The sequence below is a fragment of the Manduca sexta genome, chromosome 9 (genome assembly GCF_014839805.1).
Source record: "Manduca sexta isolate Smith_Timp_Sample1 chromosome 9, JHU_Msex_v1.0, whole genome shotgun sequence".
In the NCBI taxonomy this organism is placed as follows: Eukaryota; Metazoa; Arthropoda; class Insecta; order Lepidoptera; family Sphingidae; genus Manduca; species Manduca sexta.
In genome coordinates, this window is record NC_051123.1 from 5,409,805 (window position 1) to 5,430,941 (window position 21,137).

Genomic DNA, 21,137 nt, shown 5'->3' on the forward strand with positions numbered 1-21,137 from the left:
TAGCAACAACGCACATGTCATATTGATGCGTTCAGTTTTTTCACATATTATAATTATTTATCTTTGTTATGGATATAATAATAAATTATTTTAAAATCCAAACAAAATATTTTAAAAACGTTCCGTTTCATCAGTAGTATCTGTAAGGAGTGTGCAAAGGTATGCTGGTGGTAGGATATATTTTATATCCGCTCGGATACCAACTTTCGTACACAAGGTGTTAAGACCCGCTATGGTGGTCCACTTAAATACGTCGCGTTCTGGGATCAGCCTGTGTATATCCGGTTCCAACAGGCCGGATATTGTGTCTTTCCAGTATTATATACATATTAGGTAGGTAATCATCTCTCGTAAATTGATATTGTATTGGACCCCACTTCACTACCAGCGGGTGCAGTGCAGTAAATCTATGCAAGACCTTTTAAATTAAGTAAGAGTTCTAATGTATAAAGATAGACTATTACTAGGTTTACGACTAGCCGCATAGTTAGCAAATACTTACTAAGTATATAATGTACTTATTATTATTCATTCAAAATAGTTAATTATAATGAAAATAAAAGTGTACCTACGCAACTTTAAAAGTACATAATACCTACCTATTTTTTAGGTATCTGTTTAGTCCACCTAATCTGATTAGGATATATTTTATATCCGCCCAGATATCGACCATAATACTGTCGACTTGCGAGGGGTTTTCATCTCTCGTCACTACATTGGGAAACTGCAGACAGTAGATAAATTACTTAAGTACCAGTGGCTAAAAGTGAAATTTTCTAAAGGGAACCCGACACAACATATAGGTACTAATTAATATGCATGGATGCGGTCTGCAAAATATTCTGAAGATACCTAATAATTAGATTCTACTAAAATTCTATCTAAAGGGAAACTGGCAAGAATCGGATTATATGTACTGCTTGTCATTGTTCTGAGATATGTACTCTTCGTCACTGGTAGGTACCCAAGTAGTTAATAGGTACATAATATTATCTTGATAGATTTATTTGCTCGGATCATCGAAATTGGATTTTTTCCTTTTATTAGCAAGGAAACCCTCGCACACAGCCTACTTATAATAAATAGTTACCTATATGATATGCGGGTTTCTACAATAAGGTAATAATATTAAACGCATATTCCATACATTTTTTATTATTATAACAAAATGAAACTAACATCATCATTAAAACTTGGTTTTCCCTGGACATAGGTACAACAATTTTATTTGGTTTTACTAATAAATATACTATTTCACATGTAATTCGTTGTTTTGTGATCTCGGTCGTAAACTGAGATGGTATCCATCTATGGGCGAAGCAGAAATCGCTATTGTTAACCTAAGATCCTTGTATTTGTCGGTCGACGACACCTCGAACTGGTTTAGTATTCTGACACATATCGTTTTTATCAATTTGGTTCCAAAGTGTCTTCCTGAAATGAACAAGGAAGCATATTAAGAAAGGATAAAGTTGGACCCAGTTTGTTCCAAAATGTATCAACCCACGCATGTATGTAACACGCAATTGATCCAAATGTGATACGTTACTGTACAGCAAAACACATCAAGATCTATTTATATCTAACACATAAAAGTGTGTGTAAACCATTTCACACTTTTTTTATACATTGAAAAATCCAGCTGTAACAAATAACAATCAACAAATGTTGTTAGTACATTTTGGCATAACTAGGTCTTATTATGATAATAGCTAGTTGCATCGAAAATAATCAAGAAGAAGGTGGCTTCTACAATTGGACTTATATGAGGAAGAAAATTGATTGCAAATTGTATTTTCCAGTGCGCCAATCATCTAGATGATAAACATGGTATTACAACTTGCAGCTTGTAAATGAACGAGTCCGACTAAGAAGCAAATTCTTCAGCTTTATATAAAAGTATAGATTAAGTAAGTTCGGTATTTATTTCTGATTCTTAGATTAATAGTACTTGCTTACCTAAGCAATCCATAGGTCCTAAACTAAAAGGTATATAACAATTTGGCTGCCGCTCTGCAGTGTTTGCAGGGTTGAATCTCTCAGGATTAAAATCTTCAGGTTGAGACCAGAACCGTACGTCTCGGTGCATGTGGTAAATTGGGATTACTAAACTACTACCAGCCGGGATGGTGCCTGAACCTGAAAGAATTATAAATCGGTTGTTCCAAAGATTTTTATTAAGTGCGCGTGTACCATAACTCCTGTTAATTAGGTACCTACACCGAAAACGTATTTGATACGTCACATTTAATATATCTTTCTGGTCAAATCCAAATCCAAAAGATGCATCTATAATATGTAATACAGGTATTCATTAATTTCTAATCAAGGTTCGATTGTACCTAGATATTTTTTTTATTGCTTTGTATGACGAGACGAACTTGCCGTTCGCGGTTAGTAAGCGATACGACCGCCTATAAACAGTAGAAACACCATCCAACACCTTGAATTACAAAGGATTGTTTGGTATTCCACTGCGCTTGCCATCCCGAGACATGAGATATCATCTTATTATGTCCAGTAGTTGCACTGGGTACAATGTTCTTCAAACTGGAACACAACAGTGACTACACACTGCTGCTTACCGGTAGAAATAGAAATTGCGGTGGTGCCTGCTCACGCGGACTCACACATATGACAGACGACCACGTTTTAGTACTTTACAATATTCGCTTTAAGCGGCAAGTATGTTTTACTTACTTATAGTGATATCTTCTTGAACAGTTCTCTGCAAGAGGGCTCCTATAGGAAAAAGCCTCAGCACTTCTTTAAATACCATTTCCAAATACGGCATTCGCTTGAAATCATCGTCGTCTACCCATCTATCCTCGTCACCCAGAATAGACTTTATTTCGGCGTAAAGCTTCTCCTGATATTAATAAAACATGGTTGCTGTATTTAGGTTAGAAATAGATGGATGAAGCCGCTGATAAGCATAGATAAATGTCCCCCAGCTCCAACCCTAACTGAGATGCCTTTAAAAAACGAACACACACACACACGCACGCATTGATACCTGAAGGGGTATGCAGAGGCGCAACCAGGGCACCTACTTTTCGCCAAGTGTGTTCCGTCACGGGCTGATACTGAGTAGAAAAACACTAATATCACTTTACCGACCCGCGATTCAAACCCAGGATCTCAGACCACTTCCGTACCGCAGTGCAAGTATGCAGTGCAAATACTCCACCGAAGTAGTCTTTTATTTCTTTCAGGTCCGAATATTAAATGATGGAAACTGACTTCCAGCTTCTAATACTTAGCTATAAACCGTAGTTTTAGTCCTGTATGAATAGTAAGTACGTGATGGCAAAAAATACTTTAAGCTACCTAGCCATAGTATAAACTGTAGTGTCTGTCTGAAGGATGTTGCAATAGTGTTGCATTTTATTTTTGTTTTAAATTGTAGATAGAGCAGCTTATGGCAACAATGTAATAGTATGGTGTTATATGGTGGCATTAATTTTATGATTTCTTTAAGGTTAGGTCTACTAAGGTTAGGTAGGTCCTGTCAAGGTCGAGAGTAATATTAGTAATACCTGATAATTTGGATAATATGCCATCATAAGCAACAAAGCAGATGATATTTTCGCGGATGCTTCTTGACTCTGAAAAATTATTTTAAATTATAATTTGTATGGACTATGAGGAAACGATAAAGCAGAAAACATATTTTTTTAGCCCGACTATTGGGGTTGTTATCTGAGTAGCTTTTCGCTAGTCATAATTTAATGATCATTATCAGAGACCAGGAGAGGAAGTGTGCAAATTAAACGACCGAATTACCTTTCATATACGGTAAGACCAATGGATCAAGAATTTTTCGGACTGTAGGAATTTGAATATTAAAACTCACTTACTTTCCCGAAGATACGTTAGACCTTAACATTTTACAATTAAAACAAACTTGTTCAAATCGTAGCTTACCGATGTAAACACAGTAAATGTCTCGTGTATTAGTTCTGCAGCGTTTAACTCTTGGGATAGAATAAATCTATCAATAACGCTGATTTCTGTATTCCTTACGTCATCCTCATCATTACTCATCAAGTTCTTTTTACTTTCCGTTTCAAGAGTCTTTAACCTGTCCATTCGGTGTTGCAATATCTTTTGGCAGCATTCCGACATTATTTTTATGAAGTATCGTTGTCGGCGGTAGGCCGACGTTAACCAAAATATCGGATCTATCTGCAGATACCACTTTGTCATTCTGTTGAACACTGTGTCGTACATACTGAAATTGTACCATATTTGTTAATAATTTGTTGCACCATGGATACCTATTGTTTAAAGTATGTTTAGTTGTAGGTGCTTATGTCGATTGCGTCTTAAGTTTCGAGATAGATGTCAGCACTATCTTCTACTGCTGTGCAAATCATTGTGCAAGAACATATTTTGTGTGCCGAATGACAAGACATTGTATCCAATAAAATTACTTTAAACATAAGACCTAATATCGCAAGCTAATGATTGTTTGGCACATTGCTGGAGTATGCATATTTTCAATTTCAAACAGGCTGGTATAAATATCTCTCATGAGTCAACACTATCTGAACTCCACTCCACTTAGCTTATCATCAGGTGTATTACTTTGCTATGGCTGTATATAAAAAAGAAACAGATGTGCGTTGCGGCAGTTACCGTCAGGCCAGAGATTTATTTTATTATTTAGGTGGAAAAAATAGATTACCTAGGACTTGTTTCTATCACTTCATATAGATAAGGCAAGTTTAGTGTCTGATCTTTGCTCAGCCCCATTAGTGTCTCTGAAATAAAATAAATTCATCTTCAAATGGAATAGACGTTGGAAATTGTTTATTTAAATCTTTGTTATTACGATACAAAAATATCACAAATGAAAGTTATGAGCCTAGACCGATGTGTAAAGTTATAACGGAGACTATATTATCGCAGTTGGAGGCACAGCGCAAACTACAGAGTAATATTTGGAATTTTTCATAATATTTAGGCATGAATATGAATATTATTTCCAGTACCCGCGGAAGAGGAAGCTAATAGAAACGGAGGCGGAATTGCATAAATAACGGAAAAAAAGATCATCAACATTAACTGAAGAAATGTTTTTCATTTTCTTTATTAATAGATGATAACTGTTGGAAAAGGACTATTTAACAGGTTCTATTTGAACCGCAACCGATATACCCTGATCCTGTATGATAGCTGCCTCTGCATAGGTACTAGATAGCTGGCCCTGCATCCATTGCGAATACGAAGCCGAATCACGGTGTATATTAAAATGGGATTCAATTCTGCGAGCTTCGATTGTAGTAGTTAATATAGCACTTTACAGATACTGACGAAATAGACTGCAGAACTTACGGCAAATCGCATACGAAGTCGTCAGCACGATGTCATCGTAAATGTTGAATTGTTGTTCTGTGCGTTTCTTTCTCAGATTAGTTAACAGCGAGTCTACTTCTATGTTAAAGGTATTGGTGTAGTTCTCGATAGCACGTTTTCCGTAATTTGGGGTTGCGATTTTTCTGTGACGGCGCCATTTTGTTCCTAAAACCGAAATTCTTTTCGTCTTATGTATCAGCTTAATAAAATCCACGTCATCTAACGTAAAATATTTGCTCTCTGAGTATTCAGTACTTTCGTAAACACTAAAACCATTGACAGAAGCTAAGACAAAGATTGGTATTGAGTAGCAGGGAATGAGTTAACAAACTGGATTTCCAGTTGTGCTTGGGTTTGGGGAACACTGTTATATATCAGTCCATTTCTAAAGCTAAAGAGTTTATTTGTTTGAATGCGTTAAGCTCAGGAACTTCAAAACCGATTTTGATTTTTTTTTAACTACTAGTAACCTACATTACTCCTGAGTGCTATAGGCGACTTTTTATCCCGGAAAAACTTTTACAGGTGGGCGGAGCCGAGAGCAAAAGCTAGTTTACTATACAATTAAGTATATTATTTTATCACATCTTCCTTCTTCATCTTATACTCAAGGTAGGCACAATTTACAAGACATACCAGAACCACTCAAAATTCCCTCGCCGATAACATCAGCCATGTATTTGTACTGAGGTCCTTTGTAGGTAGTCTTTGCGCTTGATAATAATGCCTGAAACACAACGTGAAGTAGATACTGTGTTTCAATGGCGGCACAGCAAAGTGACTACACCAGGTGAACTGCACCTGGTGGTGGAGTGACGGCCACATTCATGAGAGATCATCATCCCCGCTAGTCAACAAATTTATGCCGGCTTGTGTGGATTTACAAAAGTTGATTCTAAATCGTGATATGCTTTTGTGGGCAACTATTGCAGGTTTTCGCTTTGCAATCCGGAAGGATACAAACAAGCTCTTATTTTGCTACGAACCAAGCTACCAGGTTCAAATGTGAAATGGTAACTGCTGATGTATATGTACATACATCAGCATCAGCTATAGGTTCGTAGCAAAATATATGCAAAATAAGAGCTTGTTTTACAACTTCTGAGAAAATGCTGCACGGCAGTCGGTACATGAATGTAAAGCCGATCATATAAAGTGTCTTATCTATGCTATCAAAAATAAGTAGAAATAAATGAGTACTATCTAGATTAGCTGTCCAATACAATCATTTTCAAATAAAATTTATTTTAAACTTATGAGATGGGCTTCTGGGCGGGGGCTCATAAAAGAGGTAATCCCCCTACCCCAAAAAAAGTGATAGGCGACATCATGATCGACGGAGGTCCTAAATCTACCTTAATCGTAATTTACCTTGATGTCATCAGGATCGCTGATTACAACATTCAAGTCGGGCCCCAACCAGAACCTGATGGCGTCACCATACTGTACAAGTAGTTTTTTCACTACATTGCTTAGATCTGAAACAAAAATAATGTATACATTTAATATGGTTTAAGATTATACATATTTTTATAAACAGACGGCTCATTATTGTATGTTATTGTGAATGATATAGCAGTGATTACCTCGGTGGCGTAGATGTAATGCATACGAGGTACAAGTACGATTACCGTGCTGAGGTCCTGGAAGCGAATCCCAGATCGGGATAACTGATCAAGATAATTGTGACTGCGTTTATCTATCTTAATAATTACTCAGTCGCAGCCCGGAGTCAGGAAGTTAGCGGTGTGATTACCCCTCGGAAAGCATTTAAAGCTGTTGGTCCTGAGCCTGAACTCTCCGGTCGGATTGCCGTCTCACCGCATTATCAGAGTGAAGGAACAGAGAGTGCATTATTGCGCACACACTTGTGCTCAATAATATTTCCTGTGTACCTGGATGATCTTCGTTGAGATTGGCTGGATGTTGACATTGAATTCATTCGTATTTTAAATTGGCAAAAACAATTAATTAAACAATACTTTCCTGCTTTAAATGAATTATTATTTTACAAGGAATTTGCACATAAAGATCTATCTGTTATATTGAATGATAAATTGCATATCACGCATAAATATAAATAAGATTTATCATATATTTTTCCTTAAAATAAACTATGAGTTAATTAATCTTCCGCTGTATACTATAGACATTACTGTGGCATTCAATGTTATCATTATTTAGGTATTTATAAAGTTTCTTATAGAATCTGATATTATTAGCGTAATAAGTACTACTTCCCAGCTCTATGACAAATAGCTGATGAATAATATCCGCGCGCGAAGTAGTTGAGATGGAACTTTTTCAAATAAATCAAAAATGTTAATCTCCAAAAGAAGTACCTCTAAGGAAGTACAATTCGTAAAGTTCTTAATTTAAATTTATGTTTTTTTTTTCTTGTTCATTCATCGATATATTTGTACTACAGCCAGTTCATTGTAATTATTGTTACATCGCAATACCATAAAGAGGTAGTGATTTTAGCAGATTTTCTTCTCGTGTGTATTTATGTGTAGGAACTACGTAATAAGCATATTTGTTTTACGCATAGTTGCCTGTATGAAAATCTACATTTTCATATTTATTTGTTTCTCTCGAACATCAGCGTGAATATGTTAAGGCTAACAGACAGTGTCAGTTTCAAAAGGTCGCATCCTATTCTGATCACGGGTTTATACCTATGCAGAAGGCACGGGCGTCGCCAAGGTTCAATAAAGGATTCAAGAGCGTCGCCAGACGATGGGCCAGCGGGTGGGTGAGGGTATTGCTTGGGCAAGTTGATATTGAGAATGAGAAAAGTATGAATTGTAGGTAAAGTCGAGAGCACATGTCCCCGCACTCGCTTTAACAGTAACATAGATTTTTTTTTTAAATTTTCTCTCCTATGAATCCTCGTACTTCAAGGAATATTATAAAAAAAGAATTAGCGCAATCGGTTCAACTGATCCCGAGATTTACGCCTAGCAAGACATTCAGCGATTCATTTTTATATTATAGATTCCAAATCATTTTCAAATCTCAGTTCACTAGTTACACCTCATAACGTAAAAAATAATGACCTTACACTCGTTTTATAAATGTGGTTAAACTCCAATTTATGTTCCGAGGCACGTAAATAAGGAGGTCCCATAAATCTTAATGGTCAAACATAAAATCTCTGCGTAATGCGCAGTGACGACATTCGTAAAGACCATTTAGTACAGGGGCAACCACGGACGTAGTTAAGTTTTACTATGGAGGGAGGTGGGTTAAAAAAAACAATAAAATGTGCAATCACATATTTTGATGCACCCGAAAGCATACGTCGGCTAAAAAAGCAGCGTGACATCTTTGATAAGGATAACCAGTAAAACTTAAACATTCCCAAGAAAGCGCTTACTCCACTGGGGGTAGCGCCCTATATTCCTCCGACTCTAACATCTCATCTGCTCATAGTCAAAAGGACTGATCGCATGATAAATAATAAAAAAAAAAACATATTTTGATGAAGGGTGGGAGGGTTTTGGAGGGAATCGAAAATTTTATATTATAGGTATGTAATGCCAATAATGTAGGACAAGTACAATATAAAACTAACTTGTGTTTAACCCAGGGGGACGCGGAATCTCTAATACTCTCCTGGCTGGTCAATATTCATTTGACAGATATTATTTATTCATTTATTTCACTCCTAAATAAATTCTAATGGAAACAAAGCACATTTATTTATATTATCAAATTGTAATTAGCAAAAAAATTGGAATTAAATAAACTAGAGGTCAAATAAACAGTAGAGGCACGAATAAACAGTATTCATTATCCATTTACTTATACCCTTTGTGACTTGGTCATAACAATAATTAAAGTAATTGTGCCATTCAGTCCTCAAGTGGCGGATTATAACTTTACGTAGTTCGTAAATGTTAATTGTTTATTAATTGAGGACAAGAAGTCATTTACATGTACATATGATTTATAAGTATACCTTTAATTATTGTTTTATTAGTTTGACCTGTGAAGCGGGAAGTTTACAATTCGATTCCAGACAAGTCAATAGATAATCCCTGTCATGTTTCGAAAGCGTGTTCTGGAGTGGAGACCGCGTCTTGGAAAACGTAGCATGGGACGCCCTCTGGGAAGATGGCGGGATAACTTGCACGAGAGGGCCGGCAGTGACTGGATGCATAAAGCAGCAGATCGGGCTCTGTGGCGGACCTTGGGAGAAGCCTATGCCCAGCAGTGGACTGCAACGGACTGATGATGATGAAGTTTTGAAATATTCTTTTGCGGTATTTTAATCAAGAATATATGTTTAATATAAAGTTATGTAAGGTCAGGGGGCTCTATTCCGTCTATAAGAGCGAAACCGTTTTTCTGTATAGGCCAGAAAGTAAAAAAAATCACTTATTTACCTATACGGTCATCAAAGATCCATCCTTCGATTAGAACACCCGTAACCGTATAGGTAGAAGTGTCAAAAACGACTTATTTAACTATATGCCCATCAAAACTGTTCTTGGATTAGAAACCCCGTAATTGCAAAATGACAGATATGCCCTCGTAGGCGAAGTAGGGCCCCCTGATCTTCTGGTCTTTAAAAAGTTTGTCGGTGTATCAATATATAGGTTGAATGTTGCCGAGTATCAGAGTATACTCCGCATCTACTTTAGGTCTTGGCGTCCAAAATGAAATTAAATTTAACAGAGCAGAAAATTGCAGAATATGACGTAACAAAATCAAAAATGTTTACATAACGAACTACCAATATTTTTTAACAATAAGAACAATAGCTTCTTGTTCAGGAAACATTGGTTTGGATGTTTATAAATTATAGTCAACGTAAAGAATCAAATGATAAGACCGGTATGGACGTTTAATGAAGAAAAACTTTAGTATGAGTGGAAATTAATTCGCGAAATGAAAGTAGTAACTTTAGTGTTATTTACAATTTTGCAAGTGTTCTGCCAATTTAATGCGAATTTTAAAAAAGTACATAAGAGAACATATCATAAAATGATTATAAATCATTATTATAGACAAAGATCAGTAAGTAGTAATATATGAAATCCCACAACGTGACAATCCCCGAAAGAGTAGGCAGAGATCAAACTAATGCGTTTTACTAAGTTGTATCAAGTGTATTAAATTACTTTTTTCATAAATTAGACATGGACAACATCCACTCTGGGATCAGTTTTGTACAAGAATATGGATGAAAGTATGATTGAGAGAAGAAATAAAACATTTCTAGTACTATTGTGGCGATACTGGGACGATTTGAAGGATCGATTTGCAATCGATCCAAAAACTAAAAGGTGGGTTTAAATATCATTTTCGTGTTTGCTTTCGTATTATTTCTCTCCCCAGTCTCGGCTATTGGATTAAAAATGGAGCTTGCTTGTTCCCAATTCTATTATAACCTTGAATCTATGAAACTTTTACAAAATTATTGACTTGTTTCATATATATAAATATACTAATATCCTATATAAATATTTTGCAAAGAAATATCCATACCATAGAGGTGACATTTAGGGTTGTATGAATAACAATAAAATAAAAAAATCTACTAAAATAAATAATAATAACAAAAATGTAAACAATAATTTTATCATTAGGTTACATTGAAACAAAAATTTTATACGCATTGTGTACGCATATGATTGGCCCAATTGTAACGCAAAATTTTCTTGAATACAAATACTTTGATAATTATATTTAAGGCCAACCATTTACTTTGTCACGGAAGCTGACGTGATAATGGTGTTGGATAATTTTAAGACAATGTTTTAAATTCAAATTTCGTAATGCGGTAAAATGGTGAAACGTTTATCTACGGTAATGCTTTTAATGCCTATTTGTTACCTCAAAAACGTACCAAACAGGCAGACGTGTCTTAAATATAAAAGAAGACCAAGAGGATACTTCTTAGAATATTTATTTTCGTATATTACAAAGATAGTAAGCTAGCTAGTATGTGTTTACTGTATTTTTTCCTGCCACTTTTGAGAATGAATATATTTTTTATTCGCCCGAGTAGTACCCAATCTACACAAGGTGCAAAACTATTATGGCGGTCCAGCGGACAGCCTGGTCTATGTCTAGTTCAAATAGGGCGGCATGATTGTGTCGATTAGCGAGTGATAATCATATTATTATCATCTCTCATCAGTCGACACTCTGATTTCTTCTACGCTTACAAAAAGATGCAGTAATATCACTTTGTCACGAGAAAAAAATTGTGTCGGGCTTTTGAAAAATGTATCTTTTCATATCATATCAATTGATTAACATTTTCAAGAGTTCACAGTCTCCGCAGGTAACAAATGATGCAAGTTCTTCTTGTATTAGATGGTTTATTTAAATTATTTCTTTGCAGATATGATCCCCTAAGAAACTGTCCGGTACAGAATTGTAAATTCACTGGAGACAGCTACTTGTTTAATATAGCTGATGCTGTCATCGTTGTCTTGTTCAAAGGAGACCTTCCGAGCCCCAAGAAAAGGAATATTAATCAAAGGTGGATATTTCTCAGCGACGAATCGCCTTTGAACACATTTGCAGCAGCAAAAGTCAGACCGACTTTCCCACAGTTACACAACATTTTCAACTGGTCTATGACGTACAGGTATATGCATTTGTTTAAAAGGTAAATAGAATTACGGAGTGTGAGAAAACTGGAAACCTGCTAAGAGATTATGAGGCGTAAGAAAAAAATGTCTTTAGCCTGGCTTGTTTTCTTTCAGTTTCTGATTATTTTCAATATGCAATAATTTTTGAAAAGGCAGATACTTAAATTGTTTTACCTGTTGACGAATTTGTGTTACGAGAAAACGAAATAGTGAAATTCGCCTTTATTTATATAAGTAATATTGAAAGTTCTTTTTAGAAGCGACTCGGACGTGCCTATACCCTACGGTCGTACTAGCCCGTTGCCGAAGCCAGTCTTCCCACCAAAGACTACCACATTCGATGATATTGCTTCCCTTATCCCATTTTGGGAGCGGAAGAGAAGGGATGTTCTTATAACCGTACTGATGTCCCATTGTGTCCGACATCGTATGCAGTACATCAAGAATTTGAGGAGACTCATCAAAGTTGATTTCTTCGGCAGATGTTCCTATACTTTCAAATTGCGAAGAAAGTTAGTTCTTTATATTTTTATCTGCTTCTTGATAATAATTACGAGTGTTTGTCTTTATTTTTATAACCATCTGTATTGTTATATCGCTAACTGAATAAGATTTGAAATTCTGTAAATCAATCTAGTGTCATAATCATTAAGATATATTCACTGTTCACACATTGTTTCTGATCGAGTTACTTAAAACTTAGCCTCTTTTATTGCTGCTCCTATCTCACCCTCATGTGGATCATATGTAGTCAACTCATTTTTTAGCCGACTTCAAAAAAATGAGGAGGTTATCAAGTCGACGTGATTTTTTTTTGTATGTTTATTACCTCAGAAGTCGCTCATTTATGAACCGATTTGGAAAAATCTTTTTTTATTTAAAAGAATATCTCTCCAGATTGGTCCCATATTTTTTTTCAACATCGCTTAAGTAGTTTGGTTTTAAAACTAAAAAAAAACTAGAATAATTATGTCGTCCAGGAAAACGAAAACGCAAATTTAGCTTTCCCGTGACGTTTTTAGTTATAATTTTGCATTGAGTTTGGTTGAGTATACTTCTCACATACTTATACGTATAGCATAACATCTTTTCCCCGTGTCAGGGGTAAGCAGAGGCGTAACATTTCAGAGCGATAGTGTACTGTGTAGTGAAACATATCAGTTGTGTTTTTGGGTTGGTTTTAGTAGTCTACTTCTTACATACATACATATATGTATATAGCATCACACCTTTCCCCTTTTTAGGGGTAGGCAGAGATGTAACACCACAGCGCGATAGTTGTACTATGATCGAAAAATATCAGTTGTGATTTTGCGTTAGGTTTACTTGAATCTACTTCTCAATCCATATATATAGCATCACACCTTTTCCCCTTTTCAGCGGTAGGCAGAGGTGTAACATTTCAGCGCGATAGTCGTATTGCACGCGTAACACATTAGTTGTGTTTTTGCGTTGGGTTTAGTTGACTCTACTTCTTACACACTGATACATACATATATATAGCATCACACCTTTTCCCCTTTTCAGGGATAGGCAGAGGTGTTGCAACACAGCGCGATAGTTATACTCTGAGCCAAATATTATTATGTCAGTTGTGTTTTTGCGTTAGGTTTGCTTCAATCTACTTCTTACATATATAGCATATATATATTTCATATATATATGTATAGCTTCCATTTGCTGTGCTGCAGCGGTGTGTTCATCTCCGGTGACAATCTGACTTGCTGACCTTGTACGCTGGCAGCATATTATTTTCGTATATTCGTTAATGTATTTACCTAGCTAAACTAGCAATATTAATTAGGCACTCACTCCAAAATTGGTATCCAATATATACCTGTTACGTGAAATTATTCAAGCATGTAAACGAAACGAGTTCCGTTTTAACGCCCGGTGGTCTGTTTGACGTATAAGCGAATTTCGCATATAGTCTTGTTTTAGCGAAACAACTTGTATTTTCAGATGTCCCGGCCATGTCAACACGGACTGCGCTATAATTTCAAGTTATTTATTTTACTTGGTATTAGAAAATTCAGCATGCCGCCAATACATGACGGAGAAGTTATTCTACAACGCATACTCTAAAGGCGCTATACCCGTAATACGACACCCAAGTCTAACTGATTGTGAAAAATTACTACCACCAAACTCATTTATTCACATTGACAATTACGGATCGACATCGCAATTAGTGAACGCGATCAAATCTATAGTAGCTGATGAGAAAGAACTACTTTCTTACCACATTTGGAGGAATCATTTTAACGTTACCAATGAACATGGATTCTTTGGTTCGGAATCTTCACATTTATGTAGAGTGTGTCAAGCGTTAAACTATAATAGTAGAGATCGGAAGCGATACGAAGAGGACGATATGCGACTGTTCTTAGACCCAAGGATACTGTGTAGCAGTGTATGGCATAAGGTGTTTGTGTACAAAGGAAACAGCCGAAATATTTCCACGGTTGGCAGGAGAACGCATTCGGAAATTTATAAAAGGTTTCTGAGCGCTCATTAAACAAATAAACTAACTTGATGTTTCTATCTCTGGTGGAAAAACTAGAATGGCAAACACGATGAATGAACGGGACCTTAGCTTAAGTGGTTCCGAAAAATTTCACACATTGACAAAGTTTTTCGTGCGTTGGGACCCAGTGGTAAAGAGTAAAATTTTTCAAAAGAATCAGAGGTGTGTGCCCTTGGGTTTTGAACCTGCGGACATTCGTCTCGGCAGTCCGTTCCACAACCAACTAGGCTATCGCCGCTTTTTTTTGCATTATTACTGATTGCATTATTACATATTATTATATAATACAGTTATATAAGTATACGTACCTTCAGGCTTAACCATGAACAGAAGAGCATTGCCTATAAACGGCCATGTTTTAGGCCCAGGAAACTTGCTGGCCAGATGTATAAGTCTTCTGTTCTTGTATCGCCAACTCAGCCAGAACCCCCCGAGTAAACTGAATACCACGATGAAGGGCCACAGCATCCTAAAAAGATATGTATTCTTAAATATGGCAATGGTGGCAGATGGCCGACTAATGGTAGTAGCTCTATAATTATAGGTTATTTTTATGACGGTAGGAGCTGATCAGGTATATGTGGAAGTAGCCAGAAGCTAACAGCAAGCTCGAAATATAGTTTGTTCAACTGAAAATTCCTTGGTTTTAGACTTTTTAAGATTGACAATATTTCGTTATATTTTTGACTGAAAGCATGCTGTTACTGGTCCGACATAATTAATATTACCTTTTATTAATAAGTATTTATTTTGTTTGATTTTTTTTTATTATTTTACGTTTAGGGTTAGAGTAACTTATTGTATTGTTATTTTCGATAAGTATGTGGTTTCATTTAGTAACGGCGATATCATAAATACTTAATAACTATTTATTCCACTGCGCTCGCCATCCTCAGACATGTGATGTTAAGTCTTATTATGTCCAGTAATGACACTGGCTAAATGTCTTTCAAACCAGAACACAACAGTGACACACTGCTGCTTGGTGGCAGAAATAGACATTGCGGTGGTACGTACCTACCCAGGCGGACTCACAAACGAGAGACCTACCAACACTAAAGCTTCGCCGTAGTCGGGTAAGAATATAATCATAATCTCTTATATAGGACAAACAAAAAGAAATATAGGGACCCGCGTAAAAGAACATATAGCTGACGTGAAACACCGACGCTCTACGAAGTCTGCAGTCGCTGAACATTCTGAAGGAGGCTCCAATCATTATTTGCGATTAGACAAGCCACAAATCCTTGCCAAAGAACACCGATTCCTGCCTAGGATGATTCGCGAGGCTATTGAAATTAAAAACACCCAAATTTCAATAGGGAAGATGGTTGGAAGCTTGCACAAGCCTGGGATCCTGTTCTACATTTAATTAAATCGGATCCCAAAAGACCGGCTGCCAGACCTCAAGACACTGTGAGCTCATTCTGCGTAGATCGGACCGTCAACAGATAAAATTTTAAAAAGTTGTATATTTGAAAAATGTAGGTAGATATTGTAACTTTGACTTTACGGATGAACAACACCTCAGTCCCCCCCGTGACCATGAAGGCTGCAAAGTCTTCGAAACGTCGGGAGAAAATAATAATATAAAAAAACCGCGATAAAATCCGTTTAAATAGTTTTTAGTTTTTATTTCAATGTCTAACATTCGCGTAAACATAAGAAATCATTATGCAAAGAATATAATCAAGTAAAGTAAAATATATGTCTCATTTAATAGTATGGAATTATGTGTTAATTGACAAGACGTATGTTAAGTATTTCCCCGTATGCAACCTTAGACTATTAAAATAATTATTAATGTCAACAATATGTATATCTTAACCTGTTATCTGTTAAGTAGTAGTTAATTCTTCACGTATACTTATTATTAAATCAAATTATGAATAGTAGGTGTTGCTCGCGGCACCGCCTGCTTTCTTAGGTTACAAGTTCTACTATGTACTTATAAGGAATAAAGCTTATAGGTTTGTGGAGAAGTGTGAGATCGATTGTAAGTCCTTTAAGAGTTTGCCGGGTCGTTAAATAAAATTAGTCCGTATCACGATCACAAAAGAGTTAATTTTTCCACAACACAAAAATAGAAGGAGAAGAGAGCGAAAGTACAGATAGTAACAAATAGGAAAAGAAGCAAACACGAAATTAAGCAGCTGCAAATTAGCTGGGCACAAGAAATAGTAAGGCATCAAGTGTTAAGTGTCTCGCGTCGGAACCGAATTAGCGTTGACTAATTGTTCCTTCCGAAACGAATGCGCGCGCGCTGCGCTGGCCGTCGCTCGGCGCGGCGGGCCAGGCTCGGCTGCCGCTCAGCCGGTCGGGTCACTGCGTCATACGCTTGCCATCTAATATAAAAATTGCGTTAACCCGTTCGGCTGATTGTTGACGCTAATTATTTTTTTACAATTATACAATGCGAGGTTACAAATATTTTTACACTATGATATTAAAGTTTGTACATTTAGTATTTTAATTTTGAATTTTAATATAATTTTATTTATAAGTTACAATAAATTTAGATATAATTTAGGCTAATGTTTTTTTGGAATTTTAATCTGCAAAACGAAAGTAGCTCCGCTACAGGTTCTGGACATGGTCTATCTACATTCTAAATTGAATTTATTCAATCAACAGTTTACCGTCATTATCAATCGGAATCGGATTAATTATTGGGATTGAGATCATTTATTGAAAACGTTAGTTAAGAATTAGTACTTTAAAAATAGAAGATCGTTATAAATTAGCGCCAAAATAAAACATAAGAAATTTTAAACCTATCTTATAATTTGCTAGATTCCATGGTCAAATAACTACAGTGATGGGATATTTGGTGCGCGTCGTGTTCTTCGTGCCTGTTTTATACGCCAAAGTGAGGAATCACTTGAGTGGAAACTGCAATTGATGGTAAGCAGAGTGGAGTCCCAATAGTGTCGAGATGTAAGTATTTATCCCTCGCCAGTCGACATGATTTTGGCGGCCTGAACACAAGCTGATCGCGGAACGCGACACAAGCCAGGGCTACTACAGCTTTACATCTTGTTCCCGGTGGTCGCTATCCGGGCGAATACAAATAAGCTACCACCAAATGTCTGGATTGCATAGTGCGAATTACCGTCCGGACGCGGTAAGTTATTTCTCTGCGGCTACTTGCACAGTGAATGAATGAATAAATTCCTTCTTCGGCCAAATTTCGGTCACAACAGCCAATCTTAACGGTGATCAGCCAGGTACCAGGAAATATTGTAGTGCACAAGTGTTTGCGTAATACATAGGTGCACTTTCTGTTCCTTCACTTTCATAGTCCGGTGAGACGGCAATCCGACATTACCGGAGAGAGATCAGCACGCATAGGAGTATCACACCGCCAATTTCCTGACTTAAGGCTGCGACTGAGTAAATTTAAGATAGAAAAACCCTGTCACAATGTATTCAGCCTGACCCGGGATTTTAATTCACCTCAGCGAGATAGTCGTATTTGTACCGTGTACCTAATACAATTGCGACACCGAGACAATCGTACACTTGCACAGTACCCGTATTGACCTCATTAGGCGTTGCTGTCTCGTGCGTGTCAGTAAGTGTAACTTGTAACATGCGTATCTATTTAGTTCGCCATTCTACTTATATAATATAAATCATAATATCAGCCCTGTATTATATATTTGCCCACTGCTAAGCACGGGCCTCCTCTACTACTGAGAGGGATTAGGCCTTAGTCCACCACGCTGGCCTAGTGCGGATTGGTAGACTTCACACACCTTCGAAATTCCTATAGAGAACTTCTCAGATGTGCAGGTTTCCTCACGATGTTTTCCTTCACCGTTAAAGTGAACGATAAATTCCCAAAGAATACACACATGATTTTTTTAGAAAAGTCAGAGGTGTGTGTGTGCTTTTGGTGTGCTTTTGGTATTTGATCCTGCGGACATTCGTCTCGGCAGTCCGTTCCACACCCAACTAGGCTATCGTCGCTTTTTGGGGGTCAGTCGCCTCGAGGAAACCAGTCCGCCAAGCTGGTCTAATTTGGCAAGTGTGGAGCAAAGTAATTGATAAGAAACATGTTAACTTACATAAATTTACAAGATATAATTCGTCACTCGGGGTATCCCTGATAGACTATGAGTCATAGTATGACTTGGAAAACAGTTAGTAAATCGTGTGATGGAATCTTCGAATGTGACAATTATAGACACTATTTTTTCACCTACCTATATTTCTAAACTGTTATATAAAGTTGAAGATTTTGTTTGTTTGTTTAACGTGCTAATCTCAGTACTACTGGTTCTAATTTAAAAAAATATTTATTGTTGGATAACCCATTTATTGAGGAAGGTTATAAGTATAGGCTATATAACATTAGGCTATGACCAATAGAAGCGGTTGCAGAAACGGGGAAGATTTATTCTCGTGGGCTGGTTAACCGTTATAGTTACGCATCAAATATATTGTATGACGAAATTATTCCTGTTAAAAAGTTCAAAAAAATATTTTAAAACAAATAGGAAAAAAACATGACATGATACCTATTTAATTGTTAAAGCATTTATTGTTTAGGCGATTGGAATTTCTCCACTGCTAAGTCGAGCAATCGCTTTATTTAACGCTGTAAATTATAATAATAATATTAGTAGGCTTATCAATATGTTTCACCAATTTTAAATTAATATTATTTCCTTTCCGAGAGTATGATGTAATTTAATCCAACGGGAATAAATTTCTAAAACACATAACATAATATAAGAACTAGTAAGCAAAACCCCCTAATGTAAGCTACACGAATCAGCACGTGAAAGTTAAAAAAAAGCAGATATAATTTTAACACTATGGGGGATTAATTAGTTTCCACAATTTTATTTTATCGGACTTTCTGTTAATAATATATTTTTAAAAACACCTGCATTAAAAATATCATAGAAAATAGTTGAACTACAAAAATGAAACGTTACCTTTTTAATAAAATTTTGAAAACAATGCACTATTGACACTCCCACTTTAACACACACTTCTGAGGTAAATGTGTGTAATAGATAATGAACGTTTTATAAATATGCAAGATCCAACGACCTTGCTTCCTTGGGCAGTGCTGTACGGTACAAAAATAATACAGTTTGAAGTTATGGAATCTCGTTCGATTTTCGAATATGTTTTGTTTTCGGCTCCTATAGGTATGTCATGTTCATCGCCTTCTTGATTGAGTTGGAACTATGTCTTTAATAATATTTTAAAATGGGTTAAGATAATTACAGAATTTCTAATGGTAATTGTCGATCCCTATATCGGACATTTCGGGTGGAATTTTCTTAGTCCTTTTTATCTCGGAAAAATATTTTTTTTTGAAAAAACTTTTTCATGTGGACTGAGTGCAGGCAAAAGTTAACGTATAAGACTTGTCAACATTAACGATGGTGATGGATATTCCATCACATATAAATATATATTATATTAATAAATATCTAAACAAATGTATAATAACTATAGTTATCTACCTGAAGTGGAAACTACAAAATTGTGTCGACCAACTTTATGCTTCATCGTGCATAACATGTATATAAGTACATAATAACAATTGAAATGCTATATTGACACATGATCAGCGTTGATCCTCGACAGTAGCTGAACAGGATCTCGTTACATATAATTGGGTACAATTACAATTACCATTACTATTAAACAGAATTTTAATAGTATTCGACCAACAACTTTCTATGGATTACAATGAATCTAGTTTTTAAATTTTATCGCAGTTTTAATATTTTAATTTTCTGTCAACATTTCGTAAACTTTGCAGCCTTCGTGGTCACTGGAGGACTGAGGTGTTGTGCATCATATTTTATAATGTCTAACATTCGCATAAACATAAAAAAACGTTGTATGGCATTGAAATGCGCTCGTGATCCTTATAAGTAATAATAAAGACGACCTGCCACCCCAAACGTAGGCAGGTTTAGTATTTTTTTATGCGAACACAGCAATGTAACTTCACTGCACCTGATGGTGAGTGGAGTAGGATCCAATACAGTATCGACTGACGAATGATGATTACCCCTCGTCAGTCGACACAATTATTATCGTTGTGGAGGTATTAAAACAACAAAAATGCGCATTGATTCTAAGATGTTTTTATTACATAGATACGTTGTCCGAGCTCAATACTGGCAAGACGAAGGTAAGGTAATTGCCCGACTTAACGGCCAATGAGCGTGCAGCACTAACGTTGTTACGTTACTGTCGATGTATTTATATCCTTCTCTAACGAATGTATGCTACATCTTTTTAGTCCTTCTTCGAGCCAATTTATAATTATATGTACAGGTACGTGAATATAGCAAATAGTGCGCCGTTTTTATGTGCCATTTTGTTAGTGTATGACGCGTCTATTTGTAAAACGTCATTGCATTGATTGGCAATCATATTTGAAAAAAGTTACAGAACAGTTTGAACCTCCCTACTCCCCCGGCTACGCCCCATGCTCATGCTAGCTCTTTTGTTTTCACAGAGAAAGCGCTGTTCCTATCACTACTACCCACCTTTTGGCGACGACTTAATGATATGTCAGGGTTACTGGCGCTACGATATTTTAAAATAACTGCATGTAAACCAGAAGTAAGCTGGACTAAACTCTTCTTCGATATTATCAA

General features: G+C 36.3%; 1 protein-coding gene across 2 annotated transcripts; it reads right to left on the reverse strand.

The window, feature by feature from the left end:
• Window positions 1-1,139: 1,139 nt before the first annotated feature.
• LOC115443292 (cytochrome P450 4C1) lies at window positions 1,140-19,543 on the reverse strand. Of its 2 annotated transcripts, XM_030168647.2 has the most exons (11): window positions 19,446-19,543; window positions 14,808-14,968; window positions 6,733-6,839; window positions 5,998-6,088; window positions 5,341-5,526; window positions 4,691-4,766; window positions 3,928-4,234; window positions 3,540-3,608; window positions 2,701-2,869; window positions 1,960-2,139; window positions 1,140-1,434 (listed from the first exon to the last, which is right to left on the reverse strand). In XM_030168647.2, exons 2-11 carry the CDS (start codon window positions 14,965-14,967, stop codon window positions 1,250-1,252), a joined length of 1,530 nt encoding a protein of 509 aa, XP_030024507.2. In that variant the 5' UTR covers window position 14,968; window positions 19,446-19,543; the 3' UTR covers window positions 1,140-1,249. The 2 variants fall into 2 exon arrangements, with proteins under 2 accessions (XP_030024507.2, XP_030024508.2); XM_030168648.2 differs by lacking the exon at window positions 3,540-3,608.
• Between the last annotated feature and the right edge of the window lie 1,594 nt (window positions 19,544-21,137).

Bases quoted from the DNA above. Each gene is read 5' to 3' on its own strand.
- LOC115443292 (XM_030168647.2), bottom strand. From the start codon at position 14,967: ATGCTGTGGCCCTTCATCGTGGTATTCAGTTTACTCGGGGGGTTCTGG. The intron at 6,840-14,807 runs GTACGTATACTT...TTTTTGTTTCAG, and splicing joins GTTCATGGTTAAGCCTGAAG to ATCTAAGCAATGTAGTGAAA. The intron at 2,870-3,539 runs GTATTACTAATA...TATTAATATCAG, and splicing joins CATATTATCCAAATTATCAG to GAGAAGCTTTACGCCGAAAT.